Source organism: Sciurus carolinensis, chromosome 9, assembly GCF_902686445.1.
Source record: "Sciurus carolinensis chromosome 9, mSciCar1.2, whole genome shotgun sequence".
NCBI classification, from domain to species: domain Eukaryota; kingdom Metazoa; phylum Chordata; class Mammalia; order Rodentia; family Sciuridae; genus Sciurus; species Sciurus carolinensis.
The window spans coordinates 139,129,338-139,147,835 of NC_062221.1; the positions used below are offsets into that span (position 1 = coordinate 139,129,338).

At 40.7% G+C, this 18,498-nt stretch overlaps 1 protein-coding gene and 1 pseudogene across 4 annotated transcripts in view; one reads left to right on the plus strand and one right to left on the minus strand.

The window, feature by feature from the left end:
* Window positions 1–2,634: 2,634 nt before the first annotated feature.
* Hsf2bp (heat shock transcription factor 2 binding protein) overlaps window positions 2,635–18,498 on the minus strand; it is a 74,660-nt gene continuing 58,796 nt past the window's right edge. For all 4 annotated transcript variants that reach the window (XM_047563230.1, XM_047563232.1, XM_047563231.1 and 1 more), the window contains one exon: window positions 2,635–3,252. In XM_047563230.1, the coding sequence (XP_047419186.1) occupies window positions 3,044–3,252 (209 nt within the window). In that variant the 3' untranslated portion in view covers window positions 2,635–3,043. The remainder of the gene's footprint in view (window positions 3,253–18,498) is intronic.
* LOC124992794 (transmembrane protein 50B-like) lies at window positions 12,625–17,031 on the plus strand (annotated as a pseudogene).

The window sequence follows — 18,498 nt, forward strand, 5'->3', positions numbered from 1 at the left end:
ATGGTTATCACTAGGGAAATGCAACCAAACCCACAGTGAGTCACCACCTCATCCCATTATCAATGACTTTCATCAACAAAACCGAAAGATAAACAGTGCTGGTGAAGAACTGGAGAAGAACCCCTGGGTATTGCTGCTGGTTGGACTGTAAAATCGTGCAGCTGCTGTGGAAAACAGTTTGGCAGTTCCTCAAAAAGTTAAACACAAGATACTGTATGACAGTAATTTCACTACTGGATGTATATCCTACAGAGTTCAAAGCAGCGGCTCCAACAGATATTTGTGCACACAGGTGCTTGGCAGCCAAGTGGAAAGAACCCAAGTGTCCATCAACAGAGGAACAGACAAACATAACATGGCACATACACACAATGGGTATGTGGCCATGAAAATGAGGCTGACACATGCTACATACAACATGGGTGAAGCTTGAGAAATCTAGGCTCAGGGCACTCAGCCAGACCCAGGAGGACAAATGCTTCATGATTACACATACATGAGCTGCCGAGAATACTCAAATTCACAGACAGAAACAGGAGGAGTATTGGGGATGGAGGAGAAAGGTTTGGAGAATGGGAAGTCACTTAATGGGTACGGAGTTTCTGCTTGGGAAGAAGAAAAAGTTCTACAAATAGTGTGATGGTTCCTGGGTGGGTTGAGCCAACCTGCTGGCCTGCCAGGGTTCACATATTCACACCTGGAACACACTTAATGCCACTGAATTATAAAATAAAATGAAATACAATTTTAAAATAAAATAAAAAGGACTAGGGATGGAGCTCAGTGGTAGCATGCCCCCGGGTTCCATCCCCAGTACCAAGAAAAAAAAAGAAAGAAACCCTCTGGAATCAATGAAGGACACAGCATGGAGCTAGTAGAACTCAACAACTTCAGGCATATTCCCGATCATGCCAGGTTTCCAGGCAACAGAGCCTTGGAGCACTCCACACCTTCAGGAGGACTTCAGCTTTCAGACTTGACAGAAAGCAAGATGGATGGTAAGGTACAGGGAGGCAGGGCCAGTCTGGTTCAGCACTTCATCTGCCAGTTGACAGTGCCAATAAGAGAGTGCTCATTAACTTAATAAAAACAAGAGGAATTTTTTTTAATTTTATACATATATATATATATATATATATATATATATATATATATATATAAGTTGTTGATGCTCCTTTACTTTATTCATTTATTTATATGTGGTGCTGAGAATCAAACCCAGGGCCTCATACATGCTAGGCATTCTGCCACTGAGTCACAACCCCAGTCAAAGAGGAACTCTTTGAAAGTCAAATTTTAAAATATATACACTAACATATTGCTTTGGTCTCTGACTGTAAAATTCACAAGAGTTTAAAGACTGCAAAGCACATGCTTCTAAGGATTTTTTTTTTTTTTTAACCAAGTGGGTTGTCTTTAGGTTGCCAGATGCAGAAAACTTAAGGAAGGTGTGTTTTCTCGTTGACCTTGCTGTGAACAGCAGGGACACTAGATGAAAATGCTCCTTGAGACTGACCTCCAGCACAGTCCCTATGGCACTGGTTGAGAGCCAGCCTTTGCCCCATGTCTCCTCCTAAGAGCATCTGTATAACTGTTGTTATCCATGGCACTGAAGAATCAGAGGAAAGAATGGTCCTTCCTAGAGTGCATCTACTAACTACCGACTATGCCACATTCACAGGCCCAGCTGTTTGCCCCTCTCTACACACTGCTGACCCCACCACTGGCAGGAAAACCCTGCAGTTCTAGAGGCAGCACAAACTAACTGCACTACTCTATCCCCTGGCTACTCTATCAAATGAGCAGCAACCTAAGAGATGACACTCACTGCTGGAGTAAGTACAAAGATGCAGCATCCTCAAGTTTTTTTGCCAGTAACCAGGACCTACAGAACCACCCGGCACAGACAGACCCCGTGTGTCACCAAGCATCTTAAACGGCCCTTTACATCTCCTGGTTCTGACAGCTAGAGCTCCACAACTTGCTGGCTCATGACATCTAAGCCACTGTGCCTTCCTCTATGCTTTGCACTCAGCCTCAGCCACAAATGGCAAGCTGCCTCTAAAACTCCACCTAAAAGAAAATGAAGGTACTCTACGCCGCCACACACAGCAGGCACAGCTTGTGCGCATGTTCAGACTGCCACTGCAAGGGGACACCCACATTTGTTTTAGCTCTCACAGGAAGCCCAGAGCCAGCACCTTGCAATAACGCACTGAAGGAAGCAGCTACAAAAAAAGGAGAGTGTGTTCCTGTGGCTGTGGGTGACTTAAATGGCAACTCTCTCTCACAGGCATCATGGGGTCTGAGAGGTGCTGCATCTCCTCCTTTGTCCTTGGCCAGCAGTCACTTGAGGTACACATACACAGCAGGAGCCTGGTACACATGCACACCCACACAAGGGGGGATGGAGCTGCCATTTAAAGACTCTCAACTAACTGCATGTGCTCCAGCCTATGAGGCCATTTCCCTCATTTGGAATAAGAAAAACTGGACTTCTCAGTTAATAGCCAAAGGACAAAACAAGTAAGGAGTCTGTTCTACCAAGAAAGCATCTGCACCCTAATACACAAAGAGACCCACTTCCTAATGCCGAGTGTACATTTCAGAACATAACAGTGGTCACGCATTGACTCATCTGACTTTCTTTATTCAAAAATGAAAGAGGCACAAAAAATAAAGAGCTAAAATGTCCAATGTCATCTGTAATAGCATGGTCACCAAAAGGTCACAAAGGTAAACCTGCATTTTAGGGATTTTATAATTACTAGAAAGAATGAAGTGCTTTTCAAAGAAATGCTGGCCACGAGGTAGGGGATTATCTTCAGTCATGGCAGTCTACAGGCAGCAAGCCGAGGCTCTCAGAAAGGCTCTTCTAGGTCACACTGACGTGGGTCGCGGATCCACTCACATCCATCTCTAGTCTATTGCAGAGAGCTGCCTCTAACACACAGCTCACGGTGATGGCTCTGACTACAAAGTGAGGGACCTGGGGAGGGGAGGGACATGGCATTCTCACCAAGCCCATGGTGGCCCAATGCACCTACACACCCTGCTCCAAGGCACGGAGGTCTTCCAGGAGCTCCTGGGCCACGGTCTGCAGGTGGGCGTTGCGGCTCTCAGACATGGCCAAGATGCGCTGCAGGGGCAGGGAGCTCCGGAACTCAGAGGCTGACTTGGAGAAGACTTCTGGTTCCAGAACCACAGACTGGACTAGCCTCAGTACATGAAGACACACCTCTGCATCTGGATCTAAGGAGAAAGGTGACACTTCTGGTTAACAAAAACTTCTCACAAGAGTTCTTTCCAAATGACAGGTTTCACAGTTGAGGAAACTCCAGACTAATCCAGAAAGCCACTTCTTGATGTAGAAGCAGCATGTTAAAACACAATCATGTCTACTTAGTAACTGGCTATCTTCAAACATGATAACCATATAATTTTAAAACTAGAAATATGAGGGCTGATGTGGGGGTTTAGAAGTGTCACCCACAGGCCCATTTTGAAGGCTTGGTCCCCGTAGCACTAGCAGGAGGTGGGAGAACATTTAGGAGGCAGGCCCAGTGAAAGGAGTTTAGATGTGCCCCTAAAGGGAACAGAGGAACCCCAGGTTCTTCCTCTGTCTTTGCTTTCCAGCTGCCATGAGGTGAAGAGCCCTCTTCCGCCTCATATTCCCACCATGATTTACTGCCTCATCACAGGCCCAAAGCAACAGGGCCAAGTGACCATGGACAGAAATTTCTGAAATCTTGAGCTGAAATGAATTTTTCTTCCTTTGAAGCTGATAAGCTCAGGTATTTTGCACAGCAATGTACAGCTGATGAACACAGCAGCTTTCCATGTTGTTTGCTATAATTCTGCCTATTTGTACAATTGTTTTCAAAGGAATTTCATTTTCACTTGAACTGCAGTAAACCCCCAGAGACAACATACAGAGAGAGCTTCTGTGCAGGGTCACTGAGTCACACAATGTCAGGGGCTGCAATATTCACACTGAATTCCGTTATTTTCCATGTGAATGCTCCCAGAGTCACTAAAGAAAGCTAGATCAAGACAACAGTGCAATTCAACACTCTATCTCATCTCCACTGGGATGGAGCCAACTGTCGGCCATTTCTCTACTGGGGACCTCTGACACGCCATAAATTCACTCCCCGACGGTACAGTAACTGGAGTCAGGCTCAAAACTAGAACCTCCTTCTTAGCACGTTACAAGAAGCCAGTGAAATGGACAATCCCTCAGTGGGAGCTGCCACAACACCACACCCCTGCAGAACAAGAGGGGAGACTGTGGCTGGGGAAGATGAAGGAAACCCTGCTCCTTCCTGGGCAAGGGGCAGGAAACCATTCTGAGTCCTGACCGTTGGAGTCCTCTTACTCTGGGAGAGGGATTAGAAACATCTCTACCTGCCAAGGTACAGGGCAGGATGGCTACCACAAAACCATGATAGGATTATGGGAAACACCCACCACACAGGCACAGATGGACATGAGGGGTCAGAGCGACACGTTCTTCCCCAGAAGCCCAGCAAACACCTCATAACTATACCTGGGACAGAAGCAAAGGATGGAAAGAGGCTCCTCTGAGACACAGACACAGGGAGGGCTGCAAGCTCAGGGTGAAGACACAACTCAGCCCTCCTCCTGAGCTCAAGGAAAGGCTAGAGGAATCTGATTCCAGCTGAACAGATGGTAACCATGACTACACTCAAACCCAAAGTCAGTTCCACAGATATGACAGCCTAGGAGAACAGAGGTGTGGCAGCTCCCAGGTATAAACACCACCTACCTACACCATTCTCCTCTACAGGGTGGTTTGGGATGATCTAGAGGCCAAGTGCAGCACAGGATCTTTTTCTGTATAGGCCCTGGGCTAGAATGACGTCTAAACTTTTAAAGGATTTTTTAAAAGAAAAAAATAATAATACATAACAGGGATCATCTGTGGCCAATGAACTCAAAATATTTACTATCTGTCCCCATATGTAAGAGGCTGGCTGAGGTTGTTGCCTGCTCTCGAGGTGGTCTGCACTGTGTGCTGGTGCTTGAAAAGTGCTCAGCTTAACAACTGGCTGGTGGAGCCATCTTGAGGTGGCCATGCTGAGGAGCCAGGAGGTCAAGCAAACACCGTCATACTGTCCAGCAAGCACCTACCATGCAGCCTAGGACATACCTAGCAGAACACAGTGAAACAGCCACAGAGAAGATTGTACACAGGGAAATCCCAGTCAGAAGATCAAAGGGGAGTCCAACTCGCTTCTCCTTTGAATCTAGCAATTCACGTGACCAGCAGAAGCAGGTCAGGAATGCAAACAGGTGGGTGTGGACACACTCAGGGATTAAGCCTGGGAAGGCTGTGCTCATGGGCAGCAGAGTGTATGGGGGATTGGCTCCCCTGCCCAAGAGTAGAATTCTTAAGAATTCGGCAGCTGCGGGGCTGGGGAGATAGCTCAGTCGGTAGAGTCCTTGCCTTATAAGCATAAGGCCCTGGGTTTTATCCCCAGAACCCCCCCCCCCCCAAAAAAAAAAAGAATTCGGCAGCTGCCAGGCCCTAGCGGTGTGTGCCAGGTCCTAATCTCTTCAGAGCAGTCACCACCCAACAAAGTCCCTGAGGCTGATTAGACCCCACCCCAGAACCTCACTCAGAACTCTATAGCAGACCCACCCTGGGAGTGCACTGAGCTGGTCTGCAGATAAAACTCCACCCCACAGCACTTCCCTCTCCTTTCTATCCTGTCCTGGTCAGAAGGAGGCTGAGAGCCACTTCAACCAGCTCCAGTGCTAGGCCACTCCAGCTGGCAGCTTAGTGAACACAGAGAGAAAGGCAGCGAGCCCAGCCCTGGCTCTCCCTCAGTACACAGCCCAGGAGAAAATGGAGAGGACAGCCGGGCACAGACAGCAACCATCCAACATACATATATGCAGATACGTATTTATTTTTCTCATTTTTAGCACTTTTCATTGTTTTCTTTTTCCTTGCCTTGTCTTCGGGGGTTGGGGTGTTTGTTTGTATATTTGGGTTTGTTTTGTATTGTTTTCATTTGTTTGTTTCTCCTATTCCTCTTTCTCTCTTCTCCGGCTAACAGCCAGATTCTGCTGTTCTCTCTCCTTTTACTTTGTTTCTTCTTTTTTTCCTCCTTCCTTATAACCATCACCTGTTACATCTCTTCTGAATTTTTTACTTTAAATTGTAGATTCTTTTCTACCTTCCTATCACATTTTCTTTTCTCTTAATTAACTGTATTCTTACCATCTTTCAGCACTAATTGGTTTATATAACTTCTGCCCTCTCTGTTAACGCTGTTGTAATTATTACTGCTGAGGACGCCGTACTTGACACCTGCTGTTTGCTTTAATGCCATATCTAGTTCATGTTTTCTTATTATTTTTGCTGTTGGCAACTACTGACCCGACCATTTCTGTTTTTCATGGCAATTAACACTGGCGATGTCACAGTAGGATCCAGATACTTATTTTAATGTTGCAGATTGTTTGCACTGGTTGTAGTTGTTTCCCCCTGTTCTGTGAGGTGCTGGGAACCTACACAGCCACTACAAGGTCACAGAAAAGAGATTCTGCTGCTGAACTAAACTCCACCAAAAGACAGAGTGCACTGTTCACACACAAATTAATGACAATGAAGCTGTACTTTAATACAAAGAACAGAAGAGACAAAAACCCAAACTAATGACCAGGCCCCAAGAAGAAATGGCTAGAGGTGGGCCCCAAGGTCCCGCCTATGAACATTCACTGCTACAGCAAAGAGAGAGGGAACACAAAGGCTGCGGACACCACACATACAAGAGGATCCCCAGCTAGATTACTCTACGGCACTTTGGCAAGTGAAGGCTGTGCCATAAAACGGGGACTATAAATTAGTACAACCACTATGGAAACCAGTATGGAGGTTCCTCCAAATACTAGGCATGGAACTACCATATGGCCCACTCTTCAGTATTTATCCTAAAGATTTAAAGTCACCATACTATGTGATACATGAAAAATTAAAGTCACCATACTACCTGATACGTGTATACCCATGTTACAGCAGCATAATTCACAGTAACCAAACTGTGCAACCAGTCTAGGCATCCATCAACAGATGGAGTTTTAGTCATCCATGAAGAAAAATGAAATTATGTCATTTGCAGGAAAATAGATAGAAGCAGAGACCATCATGTTAAATGAAATAAGTCAAACTCAATCGGTCAATGGTTCTATGCTTCTCTCGTACGTGGAAGCTAGAGAAAAAAAAAGGAAAACAAAGGCAGGGACAGAGTTCATGAAAATCAAAGGGAGATCAGTAGAGAAAATGGACCAAAAGAGGAAGGGGGGCGAAGCATGGGGAGTGATATTGGCCAAATTATACTGTTACTTTATTGCATGTACGAATATGTAAAAACAAATCCTATCATTATGAACAACTACAATATGCCAATAAAAACAACTGGAGCTGGGTACAGTGGCAAACACCTGCAATACCAGCAGCTCAGGAGGCTGAGGCAGGAGGATCACAAGTTCAAAGCCAGACTCAGCAACAGCAAGGCACTAAGCAACTTAGTGAGACCCTGTCTCTAAATAAAATATAATAGGGCTAGAGATGTGGCTCAGTGGTTGAGTTCAATCCCTGGTACCAAAAAATAAAATAAAAATGGAAAAAAATAAAAGAGGGCTGCACAGCCTGTATTATTATCAAAATAGATTTCATAACGGGTAGTAATACCAGGGATATGAGGACATTAAATAATTATATAGAGGTCAATGCACTCAAAGACATCTTAATTATACACTTACTTAACAAAGGAGCTTCAAAAGTCACAAGGCAACCTATGATAAAACTCCCAAGGGCATATAAGCAATCACAATGAGAGTTGAAAACTTTTATTCTTATTTCTTTTATTGAGTTTTTTAAAGGAAGAAAAAAATCAGTAAGCAGATAAATACTGTGCAATGCTACCATCCCATCTGCCCTGGCATTCAGAGAGAGAGCACTGTGTCCAACATCTTGCCAATGAGACTCCTCCCCAGTGCCCACAGACATCACCCAAGACAGACCCAGGCAGCACCATAAAACACATCTTCAAATATCTAAAAGAATTCAAGTATTATCTGTAATCACAAGAGAGCAAATCAGAAACAATAAAAATACATTAATAAATAATAGCAAGACATCTTAAAAAATCCCCCAAATACCTGTAAATCAAATAATATACTTCTAAATAATATATGGATCCAAGAGGGAAACTAAGAAATATTATGAATGAAAACACTATAAAAACCTGTGTTTGTAGTTCAATCAGTGTTTGTGGGGAAATTCATAACATTAGATGTTTATGTTGAAGTTGGGCACAGTGGTACACAGGAGGATCCAAGTTGATCAGCCAGTCTGAGCAACTTAGTGAAACCTTGTCTCAAAAGATAAAAAGAACTGAGGATGTAGCTCAGTGGTAAAGCACCCCTGGGTTCAATTCCCTGTACCAAAGACCTCAAATTATCTTTGCTTTCGCCTTTAAAATGCTTGGCAAACAGCCAAGCACAGTGGTACACGCCTGTAATCCTGGCAACCTGGGAGGCTGGATCACAAGTTTGAGGTTTGAGGCCAGCCTCAGCAACTTAGTGAAACCCTGTCCCAAAATAACAAATGAAAAACAGAGCTGGGGTGTAGTTCAGAGGTAAAGCACCCTGGTTCAAAGCCCCAGAATACCCCCTGCAAAAAAATTGGAAAACAGCAAGTCAAACCCAAGAAATGAAAAAATAATAATAATAATAATAAATATAAAGAGCAGAGGTCAATACAAATGAGGAAAAAAAATCTAAAAATCAAAAAATCAAAAGCTTTTTTTGTTTATTTAAAAAAATCTACAAAACTAATAAACTCTAGCCAGAGCAATTCAGGAGAGCAAGACAGAGGGAGTCAAGGAGAAATTATGTATATCGGGAATAAAAGAGGGGCCATCATTACAAAATACTACAGACAGTGAAGGGAACATTATAAACATCCTGGTGCCCATAAATTAAAATAGACAGATTCCTTGGAAGACATCAACTGCCAAAGTCTACTCAAAAACTTAAAAATAATTAGCCCATGTCTATTAAAGAAACTGGGTTTGCAGTTAAAAGTGTTTAAACAGGTCTGGTACCTGAATATCATAAAGTCAACAGCTTTCCTCTGCCATACCTTTCTTACCATGATGCTCCACCTCACCTCAGTCCCAGAACAATGCAGTCAGCTTACCATGCACTAAGCCCCTGAAACCATGAGCCCAAAATAAACTTGTCCTCCTCTAAGTTTTTCTTGTCATGTATTTTGGTCACAGTGATGAAAAGTGGACAAAAATTGGTGGCAGGAGTGGAGCAGCTACTGTGATTAAACTGACCATATGTTTTAGAAGCCTCTGAAACTAGTCTGCAGGAGGAGTTTAGAAAAGGTTGGAGGTGCAGGCTGGAGAAGGCCATGGTCCAAGGGGGCTTGACTACTGCTGAGTTTGGCAGCAGATCTTGGCACTGTTCATGTGATGCTAGTCCTGCAGGAACACGGGATGCTGGAGTTAGGGATTCAGGGAGGCTTCCACTGAGATTTCAAAGGAACGCCTGGGAGCCCAAGCAAAGTGTAGCAATGTCGGAATCCCTGCAGGCAGCCCCTGAGAAATCAATGTATGAAGCTATGAGAAGGAAGTCAAAGCTGCAGTGGAGACTCCAGGATTGAGAGATTCCAGTAACAGGGATCCTCTGCTGAGAAAAGTTGCTGGCTGTACACAGAAAAAAACATTTTTAGTTTTTGGTAAAATACTTTTTCCCATATTTTTACTGGCACATTATAGTTATACATAATGGTGGGATTTATTGTTATGTATTTGTATAAGTGCACAATATAACAATATAATTTGGCCAATGTCATTCCCCAGTATTTCCCCTTTCTTTCCCCTCCTCCTGCCCCCAGGCCCTTTCCTTTACTCTACTGATCTCCCTTCCATTTTCAGGAGATTCCCCCTAACTTTCTTCTCCTTTTTCCTCTCTATCTTCCACGTGAAAGAAAACATAAGACCCTTGACTTTTTGAGTATGGTTTAATTAGCTTAACATAATGCTCTGAAGTTCAACCCATTTTCCTGAAAATAACATAATTTCATTTTTCTTTGTGGATGAATAAAACTCCACTGTGCATATATCCTATGTTTTCTTTTCTTTTTAGGTGGTATTGGGGATTGAACCCAGGGGTGCTTAACCACTAAGTCATATCCCCAGTCCTTTTTATATTTTATTTTGAGACAGGGTCTCACTAAGTTGCTTAGGCTGGCTTTGTGTTCATGATCCTCCTGCCTCAGACTCCTGAGTTGCTGGGATTGAGGCATATACCACCATGCCTGGCTGTACCATGTTTTCTTTTATCTTTATCCACAAATGGACACCTAAGCTGATTCCATAGTTTGGCTATGGTGAATTATACTGCTACAAACATGGATGTGCACACATGACTATAGTAAGATGACTAATTCTTTAGGATAAAAAATTCCTTAGGAGTGGTATAGCTGTGTCGTATAGTATTTCCATTCCTAATTTTTGAGGCACTTCTTACTGATTTCCAGGTAGTTGTACTAATTTACAGTCCCACTAACAGTGTTAAATTGTTTTGTTTTCTCCACATCCTCCCCAGCACTTATTATTGTATTTTTGATGACTGCCATTTTGATTGCTATGAAATGAAATTTCAATGTAGTTTTGATGTTCATTTCCATAATTGCTAATGTTGCTGAACTTTTTTTTAATGTATTTGTTGGTCATTTGTATTTCTTCTTCTGAGAAGTGTCTATTTAATTCAATTACCCATTTACTAATTAGGTTATTTGGGTTTTTGTTGTAAAGTGTTTTGAGTTCTTTATATATTCTGAATATTAATCTTTTGTCACAGGAGTAGCTAGTAAAGATTGTCTCCAATTCTGTAGGTCCTCTCTTCCTTGGCTGTGCAGAAGCTTTTTAATTTGATGCCATCCCATTTATTAACTCCTGAGCTTTAGGGATCCTATTGAGAAAGTCACTCTCTGTGCCTATATGCTAGAATGTGGACCCTATTTTCTTCTAGAAGCTGCATAGTTTTTGGTCTAATTCTGAGGTCTTTGATCCATTTTGAGTTGATTTTTGTGCAGGTTGAGAAATAAGGATCTACTCTCATTCTTCTACATATGGATAACTGATTTCCCCAGCACCATTTGTTAAAAAGGTTTTCTTTTCTCTAACATATGTTTTTGGTGCCTATGTCAAATATCAAATGACTACAGATGTGTGGGTTTGTTTCAGGGTCCTCTATTCTGTACCACTGGTCTGTGTGTCTGTGTTTATGCTATTACCACACCATTTCTGTTACTGTAGCCCTGCAGTACAATTTGAAGTCAAGTATTCTGATACTCCAGCATTGCTTTTTTGGCTTAGAATTGGTTTGGCTATTCCGGGTCCTTAATTCTTCCAAATGAATTGTAGGACTATGAAAAAACTTGTAAATTAAAACAATGAAAAAAAAAAAAAGGCTCTTCATTTACAAATTCCACCAAACATTTTAAAAATTAGTAATAATAATTCTATACATATCTTCCAGAAAATAGAAAAGAAGGGAATGAATCAGCTATTTTGAGGCCAGAATTACCCTGACACCAAAACTAGACAAGGATATTAGAAAAAAGAGTTGTAACCCTCAGGAACACAGACATAAAATTCTAAACAAAATATTAGCAAATCAGATCTACCATTATTATACACAAAATACTTCATATGCACTTACTCTAGGAATGAAAATTTGGGCCAACATTTATTTGTAAATAAATCAATGTACCACAGCAATGTGAAGAAGAAAAAATAAATTACCTTTCCCATAGATGCAGAAAAGTTCTTCCACAAAATTTAACACCTAATCATGATAAGAAATCTCAGCAAATTAAGAGTAGAAAGGAACATCCTGAACCAGATTAAAGCAATCTTTTTAAAAAAAGTATACAGCTAATATCACATCTTTCTTTTGTGGTGCTGGGAACTGAACCCAGGGCCTTGTGCTTGCGAGGTAAGCACTCTACTGAGTTATATCCCCAGTCCCTCATCTTTCTTAAGATTAAAAGATGTCCAACCTTACCACTCCTATTAAAAATCATACTAATGATGCTAGCTTGTACAGTAAGATAAAAAAAAAAAAGCAGAAGGTTTATATATCAGAGAGGAAGAAATAAAATATCTTCATCTGAAGACAACAAGATTCCCTACACAGAAAGTTCCAAAGAATATAAAAAGAAAGCCACTAGAACTAATTGAATTTTTCAAGGTTTTGGGATACAAGGTCAACATACAAAGATCAACTGTATTTACATAATAGAAATTAAAAACTGAAACCATATTTTTAAGAAATACCATTTATGACAGCACCAAAACCATGAACCATTTAAGTAAAAATCTTGTAAGATTCAAATGCTGAAAAACAAAATGCTTATGTAAGGATCCTAAGACAATATAAATAAATGAAGAGATATACCATGTTTATGAACAAAAAAATTCAATCAATAACGTTAAGACCTCAAATCTTCCCAAATTCATCTATACATTCAATGTAATCCTAACCAAAATACTAGTAGAAACTTTTGTGGAAATGGACAAGCTGATTCTCAAGTTAATTTGGGTAAGAAAAGAAATTGGCACAGCCAAAACAATTTAGAAAAATGAGTGAGAACCCACAGTTCTAGGTTCTAAAAACTGAATAGTCAATATGCAAAACCAAAGAACTTTAATCCATACCTTGTCTTATATACAGAAAAAAGAGACCAACCCCTAAATTATAAAAATTCTGGAAGAAAATCATTTATGACCTTGAGATAAAGATTTCTTAAGATATAAAACCAAAGCACCATCAGCACCAGAAAAAAAAACTTACAAGCCACATCAAAATTCTAAATGGGTTCTCTTCAAAAGATACACTTACATTAGGTGGTGGACACACCTATGATGAAATTTATAAAGGGCTGGGATGTAAATCAGTGGTAGAATACTTGCCTAGAATACAGAAGGCCCTGGGTTCAAACCTCAATACTGGGGGGAAAAAAAAAATACAGTTAAGGCAGTGAAAAGACAAGTCATTAGACAAGTTAAGATACAAATACAAAAAAAGTGAATACAGATACAAGATACAGTTAAGGCAATGAAAAGACAAGCCATACTGTACCTTATAAATGATCTAAGTATAGAATACAGAATACACACACATCTCTGAAAACTCAATAATAAACTAACATTCAATGAAAGTGGGCAAAATATTTGAAAAGATACTTCACCAAAGAAGATACAAGTAGTAAGCACACTAAAAGATCTCAGCATCATTGGTTATTAGGATAATGCAAATTAAATCCACAATAAGATACGACTACACACCCACCAAAATGGATAAAATTTTTAAAATTAAAGTTATCTGACAAAATCAAGTATTGGCAAAAATGAAGAGCAATGGGAACGCTCATACATTACTGGTGGAAATTTAAAATTGTTCCATGCTTTGAGAAAACAATTTGACAGTTTCTTAAAATTTAAGCATACACTTGTACAATTCAGTAATCCAACTCATATTTAACAAAGATCTTACATTTACCAAAAAAAAAAAAAAAAAAAAAAACTATACACAAACATTTACTCAAAACCACCAAAAACTGGAAATAGTCTAAACATCCTTCAACTGATGAGTGGGTAAACCACTATTATAATGGAAACGTGTTCAGCAATGAAAGGAAACAAACAAATGATACAAGCAGTAACATGACAAATCTCAAATAAATCAGGCTTGGGAGGAAAAGCCAGACCCAAAATCTATACACAACGTGATTCTGTTTATATGCTACTCTAGAAATGGCAAAACTACATAAACAGAAAACAGGATCTGTGGTTGTCAGGGATGGGGGGTTAGAGGATGTGCTGACTTCAAAGGGGTACGAAGGAGTTATTGTGGGTGACAGAACTGTTCTATGTCTTAATTATGGTGGTGACTACATGGTACGTGTACCTGTCAACTCATGAACAGATGATTTTACTTTGCATAAATTATAACTTAATAAACTGAACTTTATTTTAAAAAACAACAGAAGCAACAATTAGATCCTGGGTCCTCTCTGCCATTCCTTATTCCCTGCCCCTGGACAACTGCCCCTTCCCTAGAGGACTGAAAACTTATTTTTGAAAGAACATCTGGAGCAGGTACAATTGAGAATAAAGGTTCTGTCCAGATAACACAGGGATTAAGTAAGCACAAACCTGTATGTAACTTATCTGACATTATCCCTTTCCATGCTGTTTTCAGTTTAGGCCTTCAAACTCTTGATACAGACTGGAGAAGTCCTCTCTGGACCGTCCTACCAACCCAAAGGGACACACTCAAAGACACTGACTGCCCTGTGGGTTCCCAACGCATTCTGCACCAGCATTTGCAGGCAAGTTCACGAGCTCTCACACAAGCTCAGCACTTCCAGCTGGCATTAGAAAACCCCCTTTCAACATGAGCAGACAACCCCACATTACCAGAACCTGAGAAGAGACAAGGGGCTGTCACAATAAACAGAAACAAAAGAGGGGCAAAGAAGAGAGACTGTGCAGTATATAGAAAAATTTTAAAGCTATTACTAACATCCTTGAGGACATAAAAGAAGTTTTATAATGCACTGCAAGAATGGAATGCTATTTATTCCCCCCAAAAAAAACAACAGTCTTAGAAATTAAAAGCATGACAGAAATGAAGACTTCAGTAGGAAGTATGGAAAACCCAGAGGAGGACTGTCTTAAAAGCAATGCCACAAGAGGACTGGGGTTGTAGCTCAGTGGCAGAGTGTTTGCCTAGCCATGTGTAAGGCCCTGGCTTCGAACCTCAGCATCACATTAAAAAATAAAAAATAAAGGTTCATGGACCATTAAAAAAATATTTTTTAAAAAATGTAGTGCTACAAGAGAGACAGAAAAGAGGAAAAAGAGAAGAATAGATCAAGAAGTTCTAAATCACTCCTTAGTGATTCAATTACACGATCAAAAAATGACTTACAGAACTGAAAGGCATCAGTTTCCAAACTGAAAGGACCCTTTCAGCTTCAGTCAAATTCATAACAGATAAATTTAACACACCAAGGCACAACAATGTGAAATTTCAGTTCAGAAAATGAAATGGAGAAGATTCTACAAGCTTAAAAAGGATCACATAAAGAATCTTGAATCAAAATTCAACAGCATTGGGCTGGGGTTGTGGCTCAGTGATGAAGCGCTTGCCTACCATGTGTGAGGCACTGGGTTCATAAAGTAAAGGTCCATCAAAACAAAAAATCAATAGCATTGAATGTTAGAAAAAAATGGAATGATTTCTTCAAAATTCAGAAATAAAAACAAATTCCAATCTAGAATACTATTTAACTATGCCAATAATAGGTGGGAGGGTAAAATAAAGATAGAATATCTCAAAAGCTTATGTCCCACATACTCAATTTCCAGGGTGTACTAGAGGGCCTGCTCCACCTAAAGCAAAGAGGAGGAAACGTGGGTCAGAGAGTGGAGAAGGACGCTCTGATCACAGGTGTTCAAGGTGGCCTTCTAACAGAAGCAGAAACTTCCTCCTCAGGAGCAAGATCACCAGTACACCTGGAGTGAATGAACACCTTGAGAGGAGATCCCAACCATGGGTGGAGAGTTTGGGGTTAAATGGATAATAAACACAGAGAAAACTAGACAAAAATGAGAAAACATTAACTGAGAGGAACAAGAAATTGGAAGGAAAGTAAAGAGGTTTGTGGCTCAGCTCTGAGTAAGAGCAATCATAGTAACAGAAACACCAGATACTAACCTAACCCAAAATGTGACTATACTGGAGGACAGGGAGCAGACTGAAGGAGACCAAGGGGAGATGATCCTCCTGACAAGCAGCAGGCAAGGCTGAAAACTAAAGGCCCCACAAAGCCTATCATTTGGGGAAATGCTTCTTAAACCTTTTCCTGTTGCTTGATAAAAAATGGCAGTATTTCTAAGGCACATGAACAGAAACAAGGAGGGATCTGGGAATTGCTACATGGAACCTGATTGTATATAATTAAAATAAAGCACAAAATTCTAATATTATCAGATGCAGTGGTATATGCCTACAACCCCAGCAACTCGGGAAGCTAAGCAGAAGGATGGCAAGTTTGAGGTCAGCCTCAGTACTTATGAACCCTGTATCTCGAAGCTCCAGACTGCCAGGGTGGAGCAGGATAATGGAATACAGTATTTAATAAAAATCCATGCTGAAGGAGTGAAACTGGCAGGCTTCCTAGATCATTTCCGAAGGCCAGATGTGAATGTATGGACTGGAGTGAGAGAGGAAGTACTCTTCTCTGTTCTTCACAGGTTGGTGGGTCACGATGGATGCGGCCTCGGTGAGTCCTACCAGAGCCGTCCAACCACGCTTCCCACACATGTGGTGCATTTTCCACATTAGCTTTCCTCACTGGGGCATGAAGGGTAAGTGCCACATTGAACACCAGGTGAGCAGTGACAGCTATGAACGCAGCTGTTTAGGAAGGACAGGGGCTTGAGTTTGGCTCTTCAGTGGTTTCAGGTTGACATCTGGGTCACTTACTGCTTCCAGTGGATTCTTTTTGGTGCATATGTTACCCTGGATACTGATGTTTATCCAGGACTAGCTGCATTTTTTTCAAAATGCTCATTTTTTTTAGCACTCCGTTCTACAAATTTGGAAGAACTGAAGAGTTCTGGACCTGAGATCACTTCTTAAATCACATTTTCCTTCTGTTATATTTATTCCATTTGTAGGTGGGTTTTTATCTCTTGATGTAATTTGCACATTGCCAAATGGAATAGACTGTACACTAAATCTTTAATTTCTTTACATTTTTATGCCTTAGCCTGGAAATAGTCTTGTGAAATGTATCCCTTTTTTTTTCACTGACTAGATTGTTAATGTGCACATAATATAAGACTGTATAGACAGGATGATGAGTATCAATCAGTTTTTCATTCCCGAGACGTTAAGCTCCTTAATCTGTTCCCTGAGCCAGGGTTGTGTCATCATGCTTAGAGGTAAATACTCTGTCTCAGTGTCTCTAATTTCTGAAGATGTGTAAAAAAAAAAAAAAAAAGAAATACAGTTCCATATACACTGGAATTGAGCCATTTAAAAAGGTATTTCTGGGGCTGAGGTTGTAGATCAGTAGCCGAGTGCTTGCCTAGCATGCATGACATACTGGGTTTAATTCTCAGCACCACATATAAATGAAAAATAAAGGTCTGTTGACAACTAAAATACATATTTTTTTAAAAAAATAAGATATTTCTTCATAACAGCAAGCTAGAAAATAGCTGCAGTTTACAAGTACAAACTATATATTTTTTTTAATGAAACAATTACTTTAAAGAGAAAGCACTTCCTTCCTGAAGGGAATTATTATGATCTAGTGAAAATTTAGGAATTTCATCCATTTAGTGACAGACTTTTGCTCAGCTCTTTTAAGCTTTGGGTGAACAGTTGTCGAGAAATTTGTCTTCAACTAAGTTCACACTCTGATCCAAAACTTCTTTTACTGAGTTTGAAATACTGTATTTGCACTGTGAATTCCTATGGCCTTTTTGGCCACTTTTGCTCTCCTTTCCTATAAAGATTCCAAGTTGCACTTTTCCCCAGAGGGGTTTTATAAAGTCTTTTGTTATAAAACAGAATGCTACAACAGGGTCCATGCAGCTTCCAAAGCCAGCCTTATTTTGCGTAACACCTCTCTCTTCTCTCAGAGGACTTGCTGTAGGCAGCAAATGACACAGCTGTGCCTTTTGTCCAGGCGCCATGCTACTCACTGCTTCCTTGTTTCCTCAAAGTGTCCTGCTTCTAGGGGGTCAACTGACGACTCCGTCCCAGTCTCAGCACCTGCTGCAGTGCACGACTGCTCACACACTTTAACGCTGCGTGTGGAGAAAGCAGACGTAAAGATTGGTACGCTGTTCACCTTTCAGTTATTCAGATACACTGAGCAACAAAGGAGTTCGTACTTATAAAACAAGGAGAAATACACCCAGACTGTAAAATGCTGGCTGAAAATGGTGATGGTTCTTTTTCTGTTCTTGACTCTGACATAAATTTGTTTTTTAATTGTAAGCAAGTCAGTTAATTTCCTTTGTTTATTTTCTCATTAGAGAAAAAGAGAGAGAACTGTTAGTACACACCTCACAGAGATTGGGAGTTAGTAGAATCCATGGGTAATCATTAAAAAGCACATGTAATTCCCTCAATAAAAGTCTCACTGTTACACAGAGACCCAGTCTCAAGATAAAATTAAAAGGGCTAGGGGCATAAGCGAATGGTAAAGCACCCCTGGGTTTAATCCCCATTTCAAAAAATGAAATCAAAGTATTAATAATAAATTCGTACAGTTTTGAAATAAAATACTATCAAATTTATGAGAAATTCACTTCTGTGAGCACATATATTAGATTTTATGTTCCAACTGACTCCATACAA